General features: G+C 31.4%; 5 protein-coding genes and 1 non-coding gene across 9 annotated transcripts; 2 read left to right on the forward strand and 4 right to left on the reverse strand.

Annotated features, from left to right (window-relative positions):
- Positions 1-93: 93 nt before the first annotated feature.
- LOC108330491 (uncharacterized) lies at positions 94-720 on the reverse strand. The gene has a single exon (XM_017564975.1). It carries the CDS (start codon positions 718-720, stop codon positions 94-96), a length of 627 nt encoding a protein of 208 aa, XP_017420464.1.
- A 5,640-nt stretch (positions 721-6,360) lies between these two features.
- On the reverse strand, positions 6,361-7,926 carry LOC108331162 (UPF0481 protein At3g47200). The gene has a single exon (XM_017565804.2). The coding sequence runs from the start codon at positions 7,877-7,879 to the stop codon at positions 6,596-6,598; it is 1,284 nt and encodes a 427-aa protein (XP_017421293.1). The 5' UTR covers positions 7,880-7,926; the 3' UTR covers positions 6,361-6,595.
- A 1,529-nt stretch (positions 7,927-9,455) lies between these two features.
- On the forward strand, positions 9,456-13,305 carry LOC128196281 (uncharacterized). Its single transcript, XM_052876536.1, has 3 exons — positions 9,456-9,739; positions 12,052-12,148; positions 13,266-13,305. Exons 1-3 carry the CDS (start codon positions 9,469-9,471, stop codon positions 13,303-13,305), a joined length of 408 nt encoding a protein of 135 aa, XP_052732496.1. The 5' UTR covers positions 9,456-9,468.
- A 1,006-nt stretch (positions 13,306-14,311) lies between these two features.
- LOC108331864 (uncharacterized) lies at positions 14,312-21,053 on the reverse strand. Of its 2 annotated transcripts, XR_008248539.1 has the most exons (4): positions 20,829-21,053; positions 19,933-20,164; positions 18,896-19,257; positions 14,312-14,622 (listed from the first exon to the last, which is right to left on the reverse strand). XR_008248539.1 is itself a non-coding variant. In XM_017566849.2 (3 exons), the coding sequence occupies exons 1-3, from the start codon at positions 20,927-20,929 to the stop codon at positions 18,961-18,963; spliced, it is 630 nt and encodes a 209-aa protein (XP_017422338.1). In that variant the 5' UTR covers positions 20,930-21,053; the 3' UTR covers positions 18,768-18,960. The 2 variants fall into 2 exon arrangements, 1 of the variants encoding a protein (XP_017422338.1); XM_017566849.2 differs by lacking the exon at positions 14,312-14,622 and having other exon boundaries at positions 18,768-19,257.
- Positions 14,883-17,053, reverse strand: LOC108331863 (UPF0481 protein At3g47200). 3 transcript variants are annotated; one of them, XM_052876891.1, is made up of 2 exons: positions 17,038-17,053; positions 14,883-16,943 (listed from the first exon to the last, which is right to left on the reverse strand). In XM_052876891.1, the coding sequence occupies exon 2, from the start codon at positions 16,486-16,488 to the stop codon at positions 15,187-15,189; it is 1,302 nt and encodes a 433-aa protein (XP_052732851.1). In that variant the 5' UTR covers positions 16,489-16,943; positions 17,038-17,053; the 3' UTR covers positions 14,883-15,186. The 3 variants fall into 3 exon arrangements, with proteins under 3 accessions (XP_052732851.1, XP_017422337.1, XP_052732852.1); XM_017566848.2 differs by lacking the exon at positions 17,038-17,053 and having other exon boundaries at positions 14,883-16,674; positions 16,866-16,926; XM_052876892.1 differs by lacking the exon at positions 17,038-17,053 and having other exon boundaries at positions 14,883-16,716; positions 16,866-16,883.
- Positions 21,054-22,296: 1,243 nt separating the features above from the next.
- TRNAS-GCU (transfer RNA serine (anticodon GCU)) lies at positions 22,297-22,378 on the forward strand. The gene has a single exon. It is a non-coding gene; the product is annotated as a tRNA-Ser (tRNA).
- Positions 22,379-22,571: the final 193 nt, after the last annotated feature.

Raw genomic sequence — 22,571 nt, forward strand, 5'->3', positions numbered from 1 at the left:
AAACAAAACATGAAGGAGAAGTGAGTTACTCTGATGTGAGCACAAAATAAACAAGGACGGAGACTGATGATATTCGGAAGAAGGTGAGACATTCTAAGACTGTTTTATCTGCCAGATAGAACAAATTGTTTGAACAAAAGAAAGAATAAGAACAACAATAGCAGCAACGGTGGCAGCGGTTTGCCAAGGACTTTTACAGTAATCACGTCTGAGAGTTGACTTCAACTTAAGACGACGACTTTTATACGAAGCATCCAAGTCCTGCCACAGAGTGACGTAATCAGAACTGAAATCCTTGAGAACAATATTTCTGCAAAGACGTTTAGTTCTTTCAGCAGCAGAATCACTATCCCCTAATAAGTTCTTCATTATTCCTGCTCTAACCAGTATATCCACATCCTTCCCTGTGTTTACTAGATCTTGCAGAACAAGAGCATATTCTGTAATGTAGGCCTCTTTAGGATAGTGAAACTGCTCCAAAGCCACCATGTTGCGAAACAAAAGTTCAGTACCATCGTCCACTCTGAATTTTGGTATTTTAAGAACCTTTTTTGAAAAACTCAAGTTTAGAAAGCACTTACTTTCGTTGCTTCCTAACCCTATTCCTGCTCCTGACAACTTAGTAGCACTAGGAATATGCGGCCATTGGCTACTCCTAGTAGTCTTATTTCTTCCACATAAGTGAAAACTTCGTATTAGATATCCGTGAAGTGATGACATGTTGTGATAAGATTATCAGGAGACTAATCTAATCTATTGAAAAAGTCAAAGTAGTCAAATGTAAGTCGGATGAATGAAGGGATGTCACCGTCACCATCAACAGTGGAAAGATTGAAGAGATCATGAAGAACAAAAAAAGGAAGTTGGTTTTCAAGCAACACCAAATCATAGAATATCATAATTCCGAACCATGGAGTTGAAAGATACTTATCATATGATGTCTTATAGTGAGCTGTCCAAAAGAGTTCGAGTATAAATCCGGAATCCACACAGATTATCTCTACCAGTTCCTTCGGGCTGAACTCAAGTGCGTCTGAGTAGCATTGACGAATTTGGAGCTCCTTACCTGCTATATAATTGATCCAGCTTGCCATACTTGTGTTGGTTCGTTTAAGAAATGACTTGCAATAGGTTAGTTTGTGTCTTTCCATGTTCTGGAGATGGGAGTTCTTACGGTGATAAGGGCCTATGGAAATAACCTTTGGGGTGTAAGCTTCTTCGTTGAGTTGGCGAATAAGTAAGGGTACTCTGTAGATGCAGCACTCTTCAGTTACGGGTGGGTTTGCTCTCTCCAACATTCCTTGAACATGGATCACAACATCATCCATGTTCATCATTCTACTTATCTAAATAATCGAACTCTGTCTCTCACCCTATGCACAGACACTTTCCACCCTCTTTGGTACAATTAGACCAAGAAATAGACATTAACGTGTGTTCGATTACAAAGAAAGTGAGATCATATTTTAGTATTTTGGTATCTCCTCGAAAACTATATAACCTGTAGAAAACTCATTATATTAATATTTTAATTATATATTTTTTATTTTGTTGCCAAAGAAAATGGAAATAAATATTAAAGTTGTTTGGTGTAAGGAGACATATTCTGTTTAACGTAGTTTCCACGTAATGAATTATATAAGCAACTAGTTCTACAATGCTCAAGGATCATCGTTACTATGAGAGATTATTAATAGATTTTTTTTTTATCAAAACTGAAATGGTTGTAAGTACAGTTGGACTTTTTTCTGAATTTAAACATAATGAAAACTTATGATTTTCCATTTTTGCAATATATATTATATAAATTATATTTATATTCTTTCTAATCTAAAAATAAACATGTATCTCTTTTTATGAGTTTACATTATTTTAATCGTATATTTATTTGTTTTTTGTATCTTTTAATAAATGACACTATTTTTCTTATATTTTTATTTAAATGTCTCTCACCTCCCTTTTTGTTTAAAAATAAAATTCATTAGAACTTACATACAAAAATTATGAAAATTAAAATTAAAATTTTAGAACATAAAATTAAATATTTTTAATAAATAAAAATTGAATGATTTTATCATAGAAAAAAAATGTTCATATGCAGTCCAAAAATATCTAATTTAAACGAGAATTTACTAACAAAAATCATAATCATCTCAAGAAAAAAAAAGGTAATACGGTGTACAAATCACTTATATGTGTTATAAATTTGGACAATTATAACACTTATAAGTTCCAATCAAAGTTATCTTATATTGTCAATTATTGCTCTAGTTATAATCTTTTGCATATGTATAGCAAGACATCTTAGGTATGCATTTTCTTCTGAATATGCTATTTTAGCATGGCTATTCTCTTTAACGTTCATATAAGTTTAGTTAATTTTATTTTATTGTTTGTTTTTGTTATCTCTTAGTATATATAATTAGTTTTGAATAGATCTAGTTTAAGTTCCAAAAGTCTAAATTCAATGCAAGCTATCATATGCCAAAAAAAAAAACATATTTGTGACCGTTTACATCTGTCCATCTTCTTGCATACTTGTTATGAGCGCTGAAAACTGCAAGTGTGGTTTTTTTAACTAAGTCAATGACATGAAATTAAATCATGATTCATCCATGTTTATTCCCTAATAAATTTTTAATTTACTAAAGTTCAAAGCTGTTTGGTGATTGGTGATAGTATTTGACCAAAATTTTGTTCTACTTTTCTTTATTGCCATGCTAGAGTAGGAGAAATAAGTAGTTATCGTGTTCGAATGCGCACAATCATATAATAATACATAAAGCAGATATCATAGCTTATGTCAAAATGTTACATATACATGTGATGGCTTTTAAGGTGTTGATTGCATTAGTTAGCTGGGTTAGATGATTATATTATTTTCCACTTTATTACCGAATTCAAGATTGCTATATTATTGGTTAAATATGGTTTGAATTACAATTGTTTTTTTGGCTAAAATGTGGCTACAGACCTTTAGCTACAATTTTACTGCATTAATTATGACACAGATAAGTGTGATTTTATTGGGATTTACATAAAAATAATGATATCTTCACAATTGAATATTACTTACGGATTTAACAATTTGTTAAAATATTATGAATTATCACTCTACATTAATACAAAAATACTTTATAAAGTCAGTGTGTTTTAACCTTTCATATCGAATTCGAGGTCTGGAAAGACGTTAAATTGACGTCAAACATAGAACAATTCGATGTTAACCGAATTAATGTCAAATTTTGTCAGCGTTAATAATTTTTTTTTGTTTTTTTAATTAATTGTGATCCTTTTTTACAACTCTACTAAACATGAAAAGAAGAAAAACAACAAATTTCAGTTTTTGGTATTTTATAAAACATGAACTATGAATGTGGAGTGTAGTATCAACAACAAACAACAATAACAGATAACAAATAACAAACAAGTTCAATCAAACAACAGCAAACAGGTTCAATCAAACAACAACAAACAAGTTAAACAAAAAAACAACAAACAAGTTCAACAAATAAATTCTTCAAAACGAAAACGAAAACTAACCTTCAAAAAGTGGGTTCGTCGAAATAAAGTTTTGCCACCAGTGAGAGAAAACATAATGCATCTATGAAGGACAAGAACACGAAAATAATCGATTAAAACAAACGAAAATCATACATAAAGTAGTTAATTAACACGTATTTGTAACAAATGAAAGAAAGATTACATGTAATGGTCGTCAAACTTTATTCCATAAAAGTTTGAGGAGAGAAAAAGGTAAATTAAATGAATTTTCAATCTTCCGCTCAAATTTTTATTGAATTCAATAACCTTTTAACATCTAACGCTGGTCATTCGACGTTTTATATCCTTTTGACGTCTAATTCTAGGAAATTCGACCTCATACGTAAATACATTCTTATCTTTACAGCAAACATTTTCGCAAAATTTAGTCAGTATAACAAATTCGACTTCACCATTCATTTTGAAGGTTAGCTATTGAGTGGTTGAACCCGTAATGTTATATGTATTTTTTTTTTTGCATTAGTGCTATATGCACTTTATTGACAAAAAAAAACTTTAATTCCATTGTTAAATGTGAAAAAAACTTCAATTTTAAAGTAATTATTGATTAAATTTTAATTCCATCATTAAATGGTTATTCAATTTTTTATTGTTGATCGGTTATTAAAAAATTAGTCATATCCAAACATTGAAGACCAATTTAATGATCAAAACATGTTCGTAATTATGCTCATTAATTTAAAAAAATTTTCGTTTGTTAATTGAGTGGTTGAAATAAAAATATACAGCAGCCAATTCTTCGGTTGAGAACGAGACAAATTTTATTAAATTGAAAAATAATTTCGGTTGTTAATTTGCTCAGGATGTGAATTGTATAATAATATTATATAGTTTTCGGTTGCTAAGATGTGAGTTTTTTAGTTTAAATAAAATAGCTATGATAAACAATACAAATGTTTAGTGACCAAAATATTTCAATAGTTAAATAACAAATTTAAATATTTCTTTTGTCGAAATACTAGTGATTATTTCAGTGTACAATATTTTGACCTACACCTAAAGCATTATTTTAATATGCTTGTAAACAATTTTATAGTGGGAATGTAGACAGTAATATAAAAATTAAAAGTATTAATATTAAATGAATAAAACTAAAAATAGTTTTAAATAAATATCACAATATTTAAAGTTTTTATATAATTAAATATACACCTAAAAGTTCTCTTGTCTATCATTATTAGACGGCAAAAAAAAATGCGGATAATATTTGCGAATAAAATTCGCTACGAATAGTTGTTATATGCGAATATTTATTACTTACGAATTGTGGTAGTAGGTATTTTAATACCCGTTAATAAATAAGTCAGATGGGAGTATTATATTGTCTATATCCATAGATATTTGTTAGCCTAAAAAATAAATAAAAAAATTTAATTTCTATTTTATTAAGATAAATTTAATTAAAAAATTAACATTAATTTATATTTTATAAAGTTAAATTTAATTAAAATTAAATCTTAATTTATATTTAATTTAAATTATATTATATTTTATATATTTTTTATAATTTTATTTAAATTTTATTATCCGTGGATTTTTAAATATTCACAAATATTTTTTAAGTAAGTATCTGTATAAGTAATAGGTTGAGTAGCGGATGAAATTTTTTTGTCAGTCAAATTACGGATAGATATTATCCATGTCCGACCCGACTTATTGTTATTCCTAGTCATTATTATTAGTATCGTTTATTCTATTATCTCTATTGTTAAGAGAATTAAAAAAGTATTGTATAAAACTTTTAAGTTCATTTTGTTAAAATAAGTTTTTTATGCTCATTTTATTGGTGTATGCATTCACTCTATTATCATAATTTTGTATTTGTTATTCTTCTGTTAACATCTAATTTGGTCCAAAGTAAAAATTATTTATCAAAAATTTCAAAAGTATACCTTTAATTAAAAAGGGTAAAACAAAGTTTCCTCAGTTTTAAAAAGAATATTAAAAAAAATAATTAATTAATTTTTTTAATTTTTAATTGAAAAATTCAATTAATAAAAATATTAAAATTAGATTTTTTGTTGAGTTGAAGTCCATTTTCATTCCCACACCATCCCATTTTTTTACGCTCCCATTTTTGTTTTTTTTACCAAGCAACCCACAGTTTTTACCACTACAACCCAATTCATTTTTTTAACATTTTCTCCTCCCACCATTAATAAAAATATCAATATAATATTTATATAAATAATAAATTTTATTTTAATTTAAAGAAACAAAATATTATTTTATTTTAAAAAAATTAAAATTAAATTAAATAAAAGAACATATATATACATATTAAATTAAATACAAAATAATAATATTTAATGATAATATTACACATAACATTACATGTGACGGTGAAATGTAACATTGCTATGTTACATGATATGCAACATACTTGACACATAATAAAAAAAGTTTAGATAAAATAATTAAAATTAAAATAAATAAAAGACTCTAAACTGACATATAACATTGTTGATTGTTGGTATATTATTAACGAAAATTATTTAATTGAATTAATTTTTTAAAAATTCGAACCTAATAAAAAAAAAACAAATTTGTAACTTTTCAGTAAAAATTAGAAAAAAATTAAAAATAATTAAGCCTAATTAAAATAATATTTTTTCTTAAGAAAATTATAATGTTGAGGTTAAATTATTATATCATTAAAGAAAAACTGAAGATTTTATATGACAATTATCTTTATTCGTATAATAATAGAAATTAATAAAATAAATTGAAAAAAAAAAATATCATGCAGATAGAGCAATCTCTTTTCAAGACATTATCTTTATTTCAGATCTCTGCAGTCCCAGCGAGACTAACTACATTAGATTAGATCATGTTCTGCATAATATTCTTTGAGAGCATCACCAAGCTTCACGCTTAGCATCATAAGAATAATCAATTACAACACTCCAAGTGAGGAAACCATTGAAACACCGAAATTGAAATGAATAAAAAAAAACACTCACAACAATTAGCATGTAACATGTAAAAATAACTGAATCGATCAGGTCTTCAAGGAGATAGAGGCATAAATCTATTCTTTCGGAAGTACACCGATGATAGAACAAACTGTTTGAATCACAGAGAGAACAAGGAGAACAATTGCAGCAATGGTAGCAGCAGTTTGCCAAGGACTGTTGCAATAATCACGTCTCAGAGTGGATTTCATCTTATTAAAGATATTACGATAAAAAACATTCAATTTTTGACTGACAAATAAGTAATTTGAATTCATGTTTGACTGTGTAATATTTTTGCCAAGACTATTGAACAGATTGACCACAGTATCAGTGTCTCCTGTCCAGTTCACCAGTACTTCCTGTTGGACCAGTGTATCCACATCTTTGCTGCTGTTTATAAGGAAGTCAAAAAGACAAATATAGTCTGTAATGTAGGATTCTAGAGGATAGTGACACTGCTCCAAAGCCACCATATTTCGAAACAAAACCTCAGTACGATCTTCCACTGTCAACTGCGGCATTTGAAGAACTCCTCCTGAAAATTTCAAGTCTAGCAAACAGTCCCTGTTGAGAACCTTAAAGTGCACACCTGCTTCTGACAACTCGTTAGCAGTAGGAACATGTTTCAGTAATTCATCACGCCTAGAAGGTCGGTTTTCCTGAGGATGTTGCAAGTGGAAAGTTCTAACTAGATCCGTGAAGTGACTTATGCTAATACTTTCATCATCGAATTTCAACTTAGGTTTGTTGTAAAAATCAAAATAGTGAAAGGTAAGTTCATCAAATGAAGGAATGGCGTTGTTACCAGCATCAGATCCAGTGGTGCGAGAGAGTTTGAAAAGATCGGTGAGAACATGAAATGGAATCTGATTCTCAAATAAGAACAAATCTACTGCTACAGTGTCCCTTATCAAGGGAATTGAAATAAATGTGTCATTCTCAGACCAGTCCTTGCAATAGTCTTTCCGGAAAAGCTCAAATATAAAACCAGAATCCACCAAGATTATATTCACCAGTTCCTCCTTGCTGATCTCAAGCTTTTCTGAATAACAGCGGCGCAAATCAGGCTCTATCCCTTCTATGCGGCGGATCCAGGTGTCCACATCTGTTTGGGTTCGTTCAAGAAATGAGTTACAATAAATGAGTTTGTGTCTTTCCATGTTTTGAAGGCCAGGATGAGTGTTGTGGTGAAGAGGGCCTATAGAAACAATCTTTGGGGTGTATGCATCTACTTTGTGTTTGCGGATATCAAAGGGCACTCTGTATATGGTACACTTTTTAGTTATTGGTGGCCCTGCCTCCTTCAGCTTCTTCCTTATATCGATCACAACGTCCTTCTGGTCCCTGTGGTTCGTCATTCTGATCACTTAGTATGTCCAGAAAACAAAACCCCAGAGAAAATGCAGAATCCTTCTAGTACGTGGATGATAGAAAAAGAAAACCAGAGAATGCGTAATGTCGTTGAAATGTGATGAACAAAGATGGAATAATCTGAGTGGAGAAACATGCAGAATTACACGATTCCTTTCTTTCGATTAAATTTTGAGTCTTTGTCACGAAAGTTTTATCTCTTGCTTGATGCTTTTCTTGAGAGAATCAGAATAATTAATACTCATTTCTTGTGAGCTAAGGGTTTCTTTTATCACAGAACAATATCTGATACACCTTCAGTATGAGTATGATTGACAAAAGCACTGGTATGCATGCATTCGTAATTCCAGCAGCTTTCTAACGTTTCTCTTCATCTTTCCTCCCTGTAAAATATTAATCATATATACCACAAATTCTTATATATCTTGTGCCCAATCTTTACTAGACATATGCATACCGTTGCGTTTAACTTATGAAAACGAAAGTCAGTAGAGATTTTGTTTTACATCAAGTTACAGTTTGGTGATGATAATGGTGGGAGAATACATTTTTGAAAGGATATTTGGTGGCTTAATTCTTCTATCGTGTGCCCTTCATTTGTCTATGGATGTTTGTAATCACAAAGACAATAGTAGGTTGACACCATTCCATTCATTTAACATTTTCACCGGAAAAAACTAAAAAGTAATGTGTTAAATGAGTGTATTTTTCATTTGATATATCTCCTTCGTAAACCAAATAGATGGCAATCTTGCTTTAGGAAGCTAAAAAAATTTGTTCAGCAGCATGGTAATTGATTTAAGGATGTTTGGTCATAATGTATGGTAATTGTATTATTATTTTAGTTCAAAATTTTATTTATGCTGGGCATAGTCCAATATACATGCGTGTAGTGTATCATTTCAATATAAATAACTATGTTAGTATAGTTGATTATTTTCCTGGTTTGGGTCTAGTGGCCAATTCAAATCCCATAATACCTTTTTCACTCCTCCTAAGTACACTTTGTCCTAAATGTATATTATGTGAGCATGTCAAGATATCCTAAAATTAAACCACAAGTTAAAGATAACCAGAAGAAATTACATCTGTAATACAGTGACTTGGTATAATTAAGTACACCAATCATGCAAAATTCATAGATAAAAAATAAATCATACAAACATCTTTATGAAATTATTGGAAGCAAATTCCGTTCTATTTCTAAGATCAATCAACATATACACAATGATTAATTAATTAACAAAATGCCCCATTTTCATATTCTTCAAATATATTTAAAGGTGAAATTCTACGCAATTTTTATATACATCCCCATGTGCATGTACGACTTATGATAAAAAAAAATACGGCTAGTTAGATAACGTGTGAATGCTTGGAAAATGGTGCTGTCTTCCATGGTGTTAGTGGACTCTATTTTTTTCTTGCTGATTAATAAAAAACTTTTACAACTTGACTAAAAAAAATATATCCTAATGAATTATGTAAATATAAAATAAAAAAAGCACCATAAGTTTAGGTGTGTTGACATATGATAAATAGATGGATCAGAAAAAAAAAGAGATAGATTAGTAGAATGATGAACATGGATGATGTTGTGATCCATGTTAAAGGAGTGTTGGAGAGAGCAAACTCAGCAATAACTAAAAAGTGCTGCATCTACAGAGTACCCTTACTTATTCGCCAACTCAATCAAAAAGCTTACACCCCAAAGGTTGTTTCCATCGGCCCTTATCATCATAACACCCACCGTCTTCGGAACATGGAAAGACACAAAGTAATGTATTGCAAGTCATTTCTCCAACGAACCAACACAAATATGGAAACTTGGATCAAATATATCGCAGGTAAGGAACCTCAAATTCGTAAATGCTACTCAGACGCAATTCAATTCAACACGAAAAAACTGGTAGAGATAATATGCGTCGATTCAGGTTTTATACTCGAACTCTTTTGGATAGCTCACCACTATAGGACATCTGAGACGTATCTCTCAACACCATGGTTTGAAAATGCAATATTTTCTGATCTGTTGTTGCTCGAGAACCAACTTCCTTTTTTTGTTCTCAATGATCTCTTCGGTTTGTCTGTTGACGATGACACCACATCATTTATCCAGCTTACATTTGAATATTTTCAGTATTTCAATAAGTCCAATCTGTCACATAGCCATATTACATGTCATCACTTCACGGATCTGTTACGAACATTTCATTTATATGAAAGAGAAAAAACCACAAGGATTTTCCACACATGGCCACATATCCCTAGTGTCACTAAGTTGTCAGAAGCAGGAATAAGGTTTGCAAGCATCAAAACTAATTGCTTACTGAACTTGAGTTTTTCAAAACGGGTTCTTAAAATCCCAAAATTCAAAATGACCGATAACACTGAACTGTGGTTTCGCAACATGGTGGCTTTGGAGCAGTTTCACTATCCCAAAGAAGCCTACATAACAGAGTATGCTCTTCTTCTGCAATATCTAGTAAACTCAGGGAAGGATGTGGATATACTGGTTAAAGAGGGAATTATGGAGAATTTATTAGGTGACAGTGATGTTGCAGCAGAAAAGACTAAACGTCTTTGCAGAAATATCGTTCTCTCAGATTTTAGTTCTGATTACATTTCTCTTTGGCAAGACTTGGATGCTTTGTATAAAAGTCGAAGTCTTAAATTGAAGTCAACTCTCAGACGTGATTACTGTAGAGGACCTTGGCAAACTGCTGCTACCTTTTCTGCAGTTATTCTCCTTATTCTCGCTTTTATTCAAACAGTTTGCTCTGTTTGGCAGACAACATAGTATTAAAATGTCTCACCTCATAATCTTGTTCCTTTCTTGTTTCTTTTTTATGTGTGTCCTCTTTCTCTAATTCTTCACTTACTTCTTTTCAATGTTCTGTTTGCAGTATCTTTTTGTTATAATTTATTAATATATATCGTGTTTACTTATTATAATGCAAGACAATTATATTTAATTTATCTTAATTTACTTTTAAATAATTTAATTTATATAAAAAAAAAATTCGTCCTGACAAAAATTTTACGTTTTAGTATGTGTACATTTTCTATTTTTTTAGTATTTTTTAATTAAAACTTTGGCGTTTTAATTCTTATATCTACAAGTTTTATATTTTAATCTTTGTTGTTAGTTGCCAATTCAATTTTAATTCAATGTAAAATTAAAATAGATAACATTAAAGCATTGTAAAGTTTTTTTTTTAATTGTTAAACCATCAAAATATTTTTTATTGTTTGAAATTTAAAATGAAGATGTCTCTTATATGCTCCAACAAGTGTAAATCCCCGTGAGCTATCTGATTTCATCCATACTCCTTTCATAAGAGTTTCACAAGCTACTTTATACTCTAGTTCAGCTGATGAATATATTCCTATGTCATGCTTACCATTCAATATATACAGTTTCCGTATGAATGAACGTTGAGTAACATATTGTAAAAAGAAAATTGAGTAACATATAAAAGAGAAAAAAAATCCTTTATAGAGACAAATTATAAAATTTAAAATTAAAAGAAGTAAATATTTTCTTGCATTAATTTATTTTACTTTTATTTCTGAATTAGTCTTCGTGTTTGTTAGATAAATAAATTATTAGATGTTTGTTAGATAAATAAATTATTAGATGTTCTCCAATTAGTCTTCTCGTTTGTTAGATAAATAAATTATTAGATGTTTGTTAAGCGGTGAAATGTCTTTATTTTATTATTTAATATTTTATTCGTAACAAAACATTAAGAACTATTGAGATTTGAACTCCTGGAAATAAGAGAGTACGCTTACACTATGGAAGATGTATATAAAATATTATTCCAAGCATTATTCCAAGAATTTGCGTATTTTTTTATCATAAGTCGTACATGCACATGGGGATGTATATAAAACTTGCGTAGAATTCAGCTTTAAATATGATTGAAGAATATGAAAATGAGGCGTTTTTTAATTAATTAATCATGGTGTATACGTTGATTGATATTAGAAATAGAGCGGAATTTGCTTCTAATAATTTTATAAGGATGTTTGTATGATTTATTTTTTATCTATGAATTTTGCAGGTGTACTTAATTATACCAAGTTATTGTACATGGTGTGCTACAGATGTAATTTTTTTTTTGTTTACTTTTAACTTGTGGTTTAATTTTAGGATATATCAGAGATGGCATAGGACTTGCGGTAGTAGCAGGAGCTTCCATGGCTTCTAGGGCTGGAGAAACCGTGCAAAGAAAAAAGGGGAAAAACAGGTAAGGAGAAAGCTGAACTTACTCTTTGATCGACATCTGTGTGTTATCATGTACAAGCAAAAAGGGGAATAAGGGGGAAAAAATTGAAAACCAAACTGATTAATGTTTCTAAGCAATAATTCATTCAGCAATTTCAACCGTCTCCCTTAAGTTGATGGTATATGTTCACCACCGATCTTGGAAATGATATATCGAAAATAAACGCACGGAGGGAACTTGATGAAGATATCTGCCAATTGTCATCGAAAAAATATAATTGGCAGATACTTTGTTTTTCACACGCTACTAATTAGGTATAATATTCTGCTTTAGTGGAAGATATGGAAATCATACTTTGTTTCTTAGATTTCCACGATATGAGGGAAGATCCTAAGAAAATACAAATCTTTGTAGTGGATTTTTTAGTATTTGAACAAGTGATTCAATTTGAATCATTAAAAACCTTTATCCGAATATGAGAATCAATAGCAAAGAAAAAAAAAACGTTGTATCTAACATTAGCACAATAATCATCTTTAAGGTAGAGTTCTCCTAAATCTAACACATATAAGAGAAAAATGTTAGAGTGTAGAAAGAAAAATCACAATGTGTAGGACATTAAAAATAATGATTTTTTTTTTTAAATTGAATGATCCCTGCATGTTGAGCGGTGGCAACCAAGTCGTTAAATAGTTTGACCAATATAGGTTTTATTTGATGAAAAGTGACAATATTTTTCTCATGGGTAAGATGATCAATGGCTCATATGTCTATAATCTAGGAAAAAAAATCTTGTTTGTCTATTAATGTGTTTTACTACACTTCATTGACACTGTGTGAGGAATTGTTAGTACTTTCTATTATCTTTAGTAAATTTTGTGTCTATTTTGGAGTGAAGGAACTAAGAGAACTGTTAGTGTTGACGTGTTGAGTGGTTTAGGTCTCTATAGAGGTAGAGACATCTCTGCAAACATTGACATAATTCTAGTCATTTTGTCACCCTTTAGCACTCATCCACGATATGGTTCATTTTGTGGCAATAGGAGCATTATTTCCCACAATTAGGATTTCTTCGACCACGTAAGCCAACACCACATCCTTGAAACTTTCAGCTCTGTTTTTGCTTTCAATGATTCAGTTTGTCAATAGTGTTGGACAAGATTTTTGTTTCTACATAATGATGCTAACAACTTGTCTTTTTTGTCTTTTTTGTTGCATGATGAAGGATAAGACTCGATTGATGTTGGAAGGGATTCTATTAAAAGAACTTGTATTCTCACAATGTTATGAGTGCTTTTTAGAAAACAAACATATTCATTTTTCTTATTTGATAGAAATCTTAGATAAATTGCAACTAAAAGGAACATCACAAGTACAACATGATATGGGTCTACTAGATTCTAATTCTTCTAAAAGAAAATTCAAATCAATAAAAAATTAACTTCCATTCCTTTCACCTTATTTAATTGAGTGAATGACAATGTTGGTTTGTTAAGTTTAATTTGTTTTTGTGTGAGTGGACATCCATTCAGATATTTCAATTCTCAAGTTAGATAATATTTAATAAAGTTAAATATATTTTTAATCATTAAACTTTGAGATAATTTGGTCATCAAATTTTAAAAGTGAAAAAATATAATGCATAAAACGAATATACAACTAAAACGTCAGCCTAAAACGTCATTTGACATATCAAAAATATTTAACACATTTTAGTTATGAGGACTATATCTATTTATTTTTAAAGTTTAGAGACCAAATTGTATCAAAGTTTAGAACATGGACAAATTCTAATTTTACATAAAAATTTAGGGACTAAAAATATATTTAACTCTATCTACAATAGAGAATGTTATCTATTTTTTATCAAACTGAACATTGTCACTATACCAAAAATTATAACAAATAATTAAAGTATGATTCTTTTTATTTAAAAGCACACTATCCCAAATATGATAATTTGACTATAACTTGACCCTATGATAATTAGTATCACCTTCAACAATCTCTTTCTTACTAATTATCTTACTATAAATCAAACTTATAATCTTGATATGATATCAATTATTAAACTAATCACTTATCAATTGGAACAAATGTTATAACTAATAATCAAAATTAACTATTTTCTACTGAAGTGGTTAATATGTGTCATTCAATGGTGACTTAGTAAAAAATAACCTCTTTCACAAAATAATTGATATCATTTAAAAATCTTTGGTTTCCTGAGTATAAGTTATTGATAGTAAATCTAATCATGACATTAAATAAATAGTTCGTTCTTGGTTGAATTTAACAAATATAATAATTGAAGAAAAGATATAATTTTAAAAAAGAAAGTAAAAACTAGATAATATGTGTGATGATGAGGTGGTATTAGTTTTAACCTTATGTGGCATTTAATGCGCCCTCTCTCATAAGGTAGTGTGATTTGAACTGTGATCTCAACGCCTCAATATTCTCCCTCAAAAACCTTAAATTGAAGCCCGTATCACCTGTTAAAAAATGGGATCATAACATACATAAAATTCAGAAAAAATAATCAAATATATTAATAAAAATTGAAAAGAAAAAAAAAACTTTTCAATAATCTTAGACTACCTTTCTAAACAACTCTCACAAAACTCTCTTTTGTTTTTTAATGTTTTAGAGGTTCACATGTTGTTAGAAAGCCATGTGTATATACTAGTTAATAAATAGTTTAAACCACACGAATATAACTATTTTCCTAACTTTAACTGTATGAAATTGTGAATGAAAAAACTCATCCTTGATATTTTTTTATTTTAGATGTAGTGAAACCACAAAACAACAACGCTCTAGCTGAGAGAATTAGCATCATTAAATCATAGTTTGCACCACAGTCTAGTAGAAGAGCACTGAACTTCATGCATATCCATCATCCCAATCGTGATGAAGAAATGATCAAAAGACTAAATCAATCTGCTACAACATCTAGATAAGAAAACCATCCAAACATTTCCAGAGAAAAGGAACGCAACGACTCAGCATTTAGCAATAATCGAAATTGAGAAGTCTTGACGTGGAGGAGGCATATTCTATTTCTGAACTGTTTGCAAGATAGAACAAACTGCTTCAACTAAAGAGAGAAAAAGGAGAACAATTCCAGCAGTGGAAACAGCAGTTTGCCAAGGAGTGTTACAATAATCTCGCCTCAGAGTGGACTTCAATTTATTCAAAGGGTTGCTACAAAAAGCATTCAAGTCTTTGCAGAGAAGAAAGTACTGGTAATTGAAATTTATATGTGTGATGTTTTTCCAAAGACCATTAAACATGCTAGCCACAGAATCACTCTCCCCTAGCCAGTTCACCAGCACTCTCTTTCGAACAAGTAAGTCCACATCTCTGCTGGTGTTTACAAGGAAGTCTAATATAGCAACATAATCTGTAATATAGGATTGTTCAGGATAGTAACACTGCTCCAAAGCCACCATATTGCGGAACAAACGTTCAGTCCAATCTTCGACTTTCAACTGTGGGATTTGAAGAACCCCTCCAGAAAATTTCAAGTCTAGTAAGCAGTCACTTTGGGTGTTCACCTTAAACTTCACACCTGCCTCTGACAACTCAGTAGCACTAGGAAGATGTATTATTGTTTCATCAGTCTGAACCCGGTGTTGCAAAGGGTGTTGCAAAGGGTGTTGCAAAGGGTGTTGCAAAGGGTATTGCAAGTGAAATATTCTGATCAGATCCGTGAAGTGCATTATGCGAATATTTTGAGATGCCAATTTGGATCTATTGTAATAGATAAAATAGTCAAAGGTTAACTCAAGAAATGAAGGGATCTTTTTGTTAGGAGTAGCGGCAGGTGCAGAGGCGAAGGAGAGATTGAAGAGGTCTTCAAGAACAAAAAAGGGAAGTTGGTTCTCAAGCAGCAACAGATCTAATCTTATATTAGTAGCTAACAAAGGTTTCATGAGAAAGGTGATATTCTTCCCCAACCATTCTTCATAAAAGATACACCAAAACAGCTCAAATATAAAACCACAATCCACAAAGATGATCCTCACCAGTTCCTCCTTGGTGAAGTGAAGGGTCTCTGAATAACAACTTCGAAATTTGGACTCCACCCTTTCTATGTAGTGGATCCAGCTCTCCAAACTTATTTGGTATCGTTCAAGAAAAGCCTTGCAGTAAATGAGTTTGTGTCTTTCCATGTTCTGGAGGTGAGGGCTATTGTGGTGAAAAGGGCCTATAGAAACAACCTTTGGGGTGTACGCCTCTTCGTTCAGTTTGCGGATATCAGAGGGCACTCTGTAGATGCAACACTCCTCAGTTACGGCAGCCTCTGCTCCCTCCAGCATCGCCCTAATTCCGTTCACAACACCATTCTGAGCCATCGTTCTTCTAGTAAGGTTAAGCGCAAAGCAAATCCAGATAGCAAAATCTACAAACTTTTGCTAGGAATTTTAGATCGGAGGGCGAATTATAGCAGCTATTACCCAGTTCCTTTGTCTTTCGATCGAATTTCCAAGTCCCCACACCGAACCTTCATCCTTTCTGGTTTTCTCCAGGGGAAACATCGCCTGAAACCGATTTCAGTCTATACGAGAATGGCATAGACAAATCTTTACAAATAAAAGTACTATTTTAATATTCACAGCGAATCTGAAGCGTTGATGAAAATCGGACGGGTGAGTGTGTGGGAAATGTACGTTGGTTGGAAACATAGGATAACGACACACTTGTCGAATAGTGATGTAAAAAAGTCTCGGACCTAACATTTTCACTGGGTAAGAGTAGAAATTCCACAGGATAAGTAAACAGAACCTTCCTCGCAGAATCCATAGATTTTCTGTAAGATGATGGAACCAAGGAGAGAGTAAGTGTCTATAAGAATGAAAATATTGTTTGCTAAAAATAGAATAATTTTTGGTTTAAGATTTTACCGTCACTGTAGCTGTATATATCAGCTTTGTTTTTTTTTTTTCATAAGTGCTTCAAACTCAAAGATATAAATAATAAGAATGAAATAGAACTATACTTCTTTGTCAGAATTAATATACAAGAACATAATAAAATTTAGGTGGCACTGACACTGATATATAACTTCCTTCCATGTGAATAAAAGAATAAATCCTATTTAAATATTTTCTGATGTCTGTTTGATACTCATGCACAGCACAAATCAAGTTCCGTATTCCATTTACAGGCATTGACAGCACTTACCGACTCTCACGTAGCAGGACAATAATAAAGATTCTGCTATTAAATGTTCAGCTATTTGCCATTAAACTCCTAACAGTTGTTGAATTAATCTGTACTATTATTTAGCTAATTTGTGAATCGTTTTTCAAGCAACCAATTATTTTTATTAGTTGCTGAGGAAATATTCTCAGAGAGGTCAAGGAATTGTCAAACTCCAACAACTTAAGTTTTTCTCTTTACTTCTATCTGTGATTCTTTTTATAATTTAAGGATATGTATCATATTATATCGGTTATCGAAGAATGCAATCTTCAAGCTGCGTTTCACTTTTGGCGTTGGTTTCTATTGAGAAGTATACGTAATTTCGAGATGACCTTCGAGTGTGGGACATAACTTTCTTTGAAACTTGGATTTAAATTACTGATTATGTTTTGTTTTCCACTTGGACAATCTGATATTTCTTGGTAAACTTTAAATACCATAAAACTACAGTATGCCCTGACTCGTGATCTTCATCAAATAAAAAACAAAAACATTTGTTTTACTGTGTGAGATTATATAAATAAATTTTATGTACCAATACGTTTTCCATGGGAACAAATACGAAATATTTGGTAGGGTGGCTTCAAAAATACCAAATTGTAATTCGTTCCTTTTATGTCCTTCTTCCTACTTCAGTTATTTTGGCTGTTCACGTTCACGCCTCTGGTTTGCAAAAATATATAACTTTCATAAACAAACAACATGAAATGGAATTACAAAAATGCTGAAATTTTTCGTAGTTAATTCTGAGTTAATTCTGGGTGTGCCAAAGTTGGCTGCAAGGAATTGAAATTTCTGGCATCACCAGATTAACCAATTTCGGGAGGAATTTGTATCTTTTTTTCAAAAACTATAACTACAATTATTTGTTCATGTTCTTTTTTTCAAATCTATCTTCTATTTTACCAGAATAGGTAAATTTTAAAAAAATTATGAAAATAAGTAAATCGTGCATGCCTCACACGATTTTATGCTCCTTGTACACCTCCTAATCAATTACGTCAACGACCTTAAGGGGTAAGTCGAAGTCTTACCCCAACATGACTTCACCATTGAAGTCATCTACCACACACAACTTCATCCTTCAAGTCATCTATTCCACACGACTTCATCCTTCAAGCCATCTATTCCACACGACTTCATCCTTAAAGTACTAGTTCTCGTAATTGATTACAATTCAGCAATACATAATTGATTACTAGTCATTGAAGTCGTTTAGAAGTGCACAACTTGAACTTTTCAGATATGACAAAACTGAAATTGTCTAGAGGGGCATTAAAATCTGCCTATTCTCCTAACATAGGAGACAGATTTGTCTATTTTCGTAAAAAAACCCATTTCTTCCTATATACACTCGCACAGTAAACTATTCACAGAAAAGACACTAAAAATGCACATCATTAGTTATTTATTCTAATATAACAAACACTTGAATCAGTTGATTGATATCTATATTTATAAATAAGTTTGCTAAGCATCTTTCCTATCGAAGGATCAACAAGCTCAATCGATTAAAAGGGTTGTAGCAAAATGAGTAATGATTCTGGAAAAACTAACCTAAATGTTCCAAAATGAATTTGGGTGGAAAGCGTACAACTTTAACTTGTCAACATGAGAATAGCCTATTTCAGCTTAGACTTAGATGAGCTCTGAAGCGGTTTAGCAGAAGACCTGACAGGGGCTGACCTAACAGCCTTCTTCACATCATACTTAACGGACGAGAAAGCACATAACAAAGCAATCACCATTGTTGGATAGACGTACACAGCTTTTGAAGGATCAGAATTTACTGGTTTTCCTAAAATCCCTTCTTTGACCAGTCCCCAAATAATAAGAAGGTTCCCAAACACGCTCATTCTTCCGGGTTTCAGAACACCCACAAGTGCTCCTGCCACTAAGAAGTAGCTTCCGGCAAGAACCTGGAAAACAATTGATGTATATTTAGAAGAAAGTATCAGCAGAAGCATAGAAACAGAAACCTAATGGAAAATGGAATTGTGAGATACAAATCAAATAATTAAAAAATCCACACAGAAGATGAAGGTATATCAAATTGCAAACAGATAAGAGGGACAAGGATTAGGCATGGATCACATTTAATGTAGCTTTTAGGAATTAAAAGGGTCAAAACAAACATAGAAACATAAATCCAATGGAAAATGGAACAATGTGCTACAATGAAATCAAAATATAAATCCACAAGGCAGATGAAGACATAACCATTTGCAATTAGACAGGAATAGCAAGAGCAACGACGGCACACATTTTACATGACTTTTAGTAATAATGCCTCTTTAATTTATCAAAGAAGTATTCTCTTTAGCCATAGTTTTTTCATCTTCCTTGGATGGCAACTAAAACTTGCAATCTAATAATCAACTTTTAGGGCTCAACTTAGTAAAGACATCACTATTTTAAATGAAAATAGTCCACCAAAAATCCTTGACAAGCGTAAAGCTCAAATTAGAAAAGATGGTCACAACTTACAAGAACAAACAATTCCAGAAAATGAGAAAGTAGGTTTAATTTTATGCCAAAAAAAAGATACCCAACAACCAAAAGACAGAAGGTGTAGGGTGATCAGATTGTCTAACCTCCAAGCGCTGAAGATCAGTTACTGCAGATGCTTCCTTCACATTGGTCAAATTATACAAGTCCAGCAAACTATCCCAACTTGGAATGGTCATGTTGTGGATGAGGCCGTTCACTGCAGCCCCTGGGTACAGAAGGCCTTTCACCACAACAGCAGGAAAGATTTCACTTGCAATTAACTGCGACGATGTGACATGCAAAGGGTTTGTACACATGCCAGATCTGCAACTCACCCTGCAAAAAGGATAATTTTCAAACAAGCCCAGTGGAGAACTTTTTCTATAAGAACTTCAAGAACAAAAAAAATGAAGAAAACTGATAATGGCTTCTCAATAGATTAAAATTAGTTCATATATTTGTAGAAACTTCCACTGAATTTTAATTGTTAGCTTATTTTCAATCGAATTTTAGCTTCGCCTACCTAATTCAATTATCCACATATCTACTATCAAACCATTAGAAGCATTCCCTAATTCAATATATCAAGATTAAAGTAAATCACATAACGATATTTGAACAACATTTTAGCACCAGTATATCTTAATTAAGTTATTTAACTGTTATATAACAACACAAATAACAGGGCTATATTAGATCACAGAATAAACTAAGTAAAATTGGTAGCATGAGTGAAGATGATCAAAGTCAACCATCAAACGATTAATAATTTTAGATTTGATATTAACATTCTTAAGCACAAAGGTGGTTTAACATAAATGAAAAACTAATCAAATATCGATTTCTGTCTAATCGAACACAAACATTTTTTTCTTCCCTTATTTCCCCTTTTAATTTTCTTTTTTTCTTATGACGGGCTTGGAAGAGTTGGATGAAGATGATATTGAAAGTAAAGACAAAAATTGGGCATAAATTGGAAAGGAGTGAAGGTGGGGAGTACCTGAAAAGAGGGATCTGAAAGATGATAAGAAGGAACAAGATGCGAGCTGCTATTGAGGAAACGTTGTCGGTCCATTTCGACGATTTTGAGGGAGTTGCCATGGAGACGGAGGTTCTGAAGCTTCTCGACTCAGTGGAACCTCTTCCCCGTGACAGCTATTAGCGACAGCGAATCCCTCTCTAATTTCCCCTCCTTTATGTGTTCTAGTTCATTTTTTTTTCCTCTTTTATGCAAAAATAAAATTATCAATTCAATTTTTAAATCATTCGATCTGATTTACAAACATTTTTTGTTCCCAATAGTGTCTGTTATGAAACTAACATTTTTTATTAGTATATTAGCTTCTTTAGTTTTTATTTATTTATTTTTGGTTAGTTGGTTTCGAATATTGTTTGAATCTCTATATATATTCAGTGTACTGAAAAGTTGTAATCTTTTCTTTTGAATAATATTAGTCTGTTATTTGAGTTTTTCTTCCTTTCTTACATCTTTTTGACGCTGCAAAAAAAAAATCAGGCACTCTCAAATTATGTAAATATGATGCCACATTAGGGTTGTGTAATAATATACCTAATCCGTTATTAAAAGCATAAATACTCTAAAACAAACATTAAAAGTATAAGCAATCATTTTATGCACTAATAAAACATTGAAAGTTATGTGATCAGTTATTAAAATAGAATTACCAATATTACCAATGAGCACCACAATGATATATTAATACAACTCAACTGCTATGCGCTGACTTAGATAAAAAGACAAGCTCTACTACTCTCAGAAGAGTTATATCAAAAAGTAGAAGTCATTTATGCATTAAATTATATTTAATAATAGCATAAATAAACAAGGATCGTGAGATTTTGAAAGTTAGTAAAGTTTTATATATTTTTTAAATTCATGATTTTAGAAGTAACAAAGGAATGATAAATGTTTTGCGTTAAAGAATAAGACACTTACTGTGAAAGGGAAAATTTGAAATAGATTTAATGTTAACGAGAGAGATTGTATTTTCCATTAAAGGGTCACAATCATTCACAGTAAAATCATCACTAGAATATTTTATATTTTGAATGATTTAATGTTTGTTGAAACTTTTAAAATTTAGATGAACATCAGTAGTATTTCTTTTTTCAAATTTTCAAAACTTTTTAAAAAAAACTCGTTTCAAAGCCCCTAACCCACACTTACTGCAACAGTAACCTGATAAAAAAAACAGACAATAAGGATTTTGATTTATGACCGAGAGAAGAAGATTTGATAACAACAAATATCGCCCAAGAAGATCAATTATAAACCTAACCTGCAACCAAACTATAAACAACCTTTGTTTCAAAGATTAAACAAAAAAAGCGTATGTCGAATGAAATTCACATAAAGAATCATCCCAATTTGTCTCAACAAATCACATATAACAAATAAACACCTTCTTCAAAAATCACAATATTCTTAATACCAAATTCTCAACAACGTCGCTTTGGCCGAGTGGTTAAGGCGTGTGCCTGCTAAGTACATGGGGTTTCCCCGCGAGAGTTCGAATCTCTCAGGCGACGTCACCTTTTAATCATATTTTTTTTCTGAAAAAAAAAAAGAAAAGGAAAAACATTACCAGCTACTGGACTTGGGGTTAGGGAACATACCATGTGATATAGATATTAAGAGGCGATAATTGAAGTTCCGACGACGATGATGAAAAAACATCGGAATAGAGGGAACCGCCGAAAGGCTCTCACCACGCGACAGGGC

The sequence above is a fragment of the Vigna angularis genome, chromosome 4 (assembly GCF_016808095.1).
Source record: "Vigna angularis cultivar LongXiaoDou No.4 chromosome 4, ASM1680809v1, whole genome shotgun sequence".
NCBI lineage: Eukaryota > Viridiplantae > Streptophyta > Magnoliopsida > Fabales > Fabaceae > Vigna > Vigna angularis.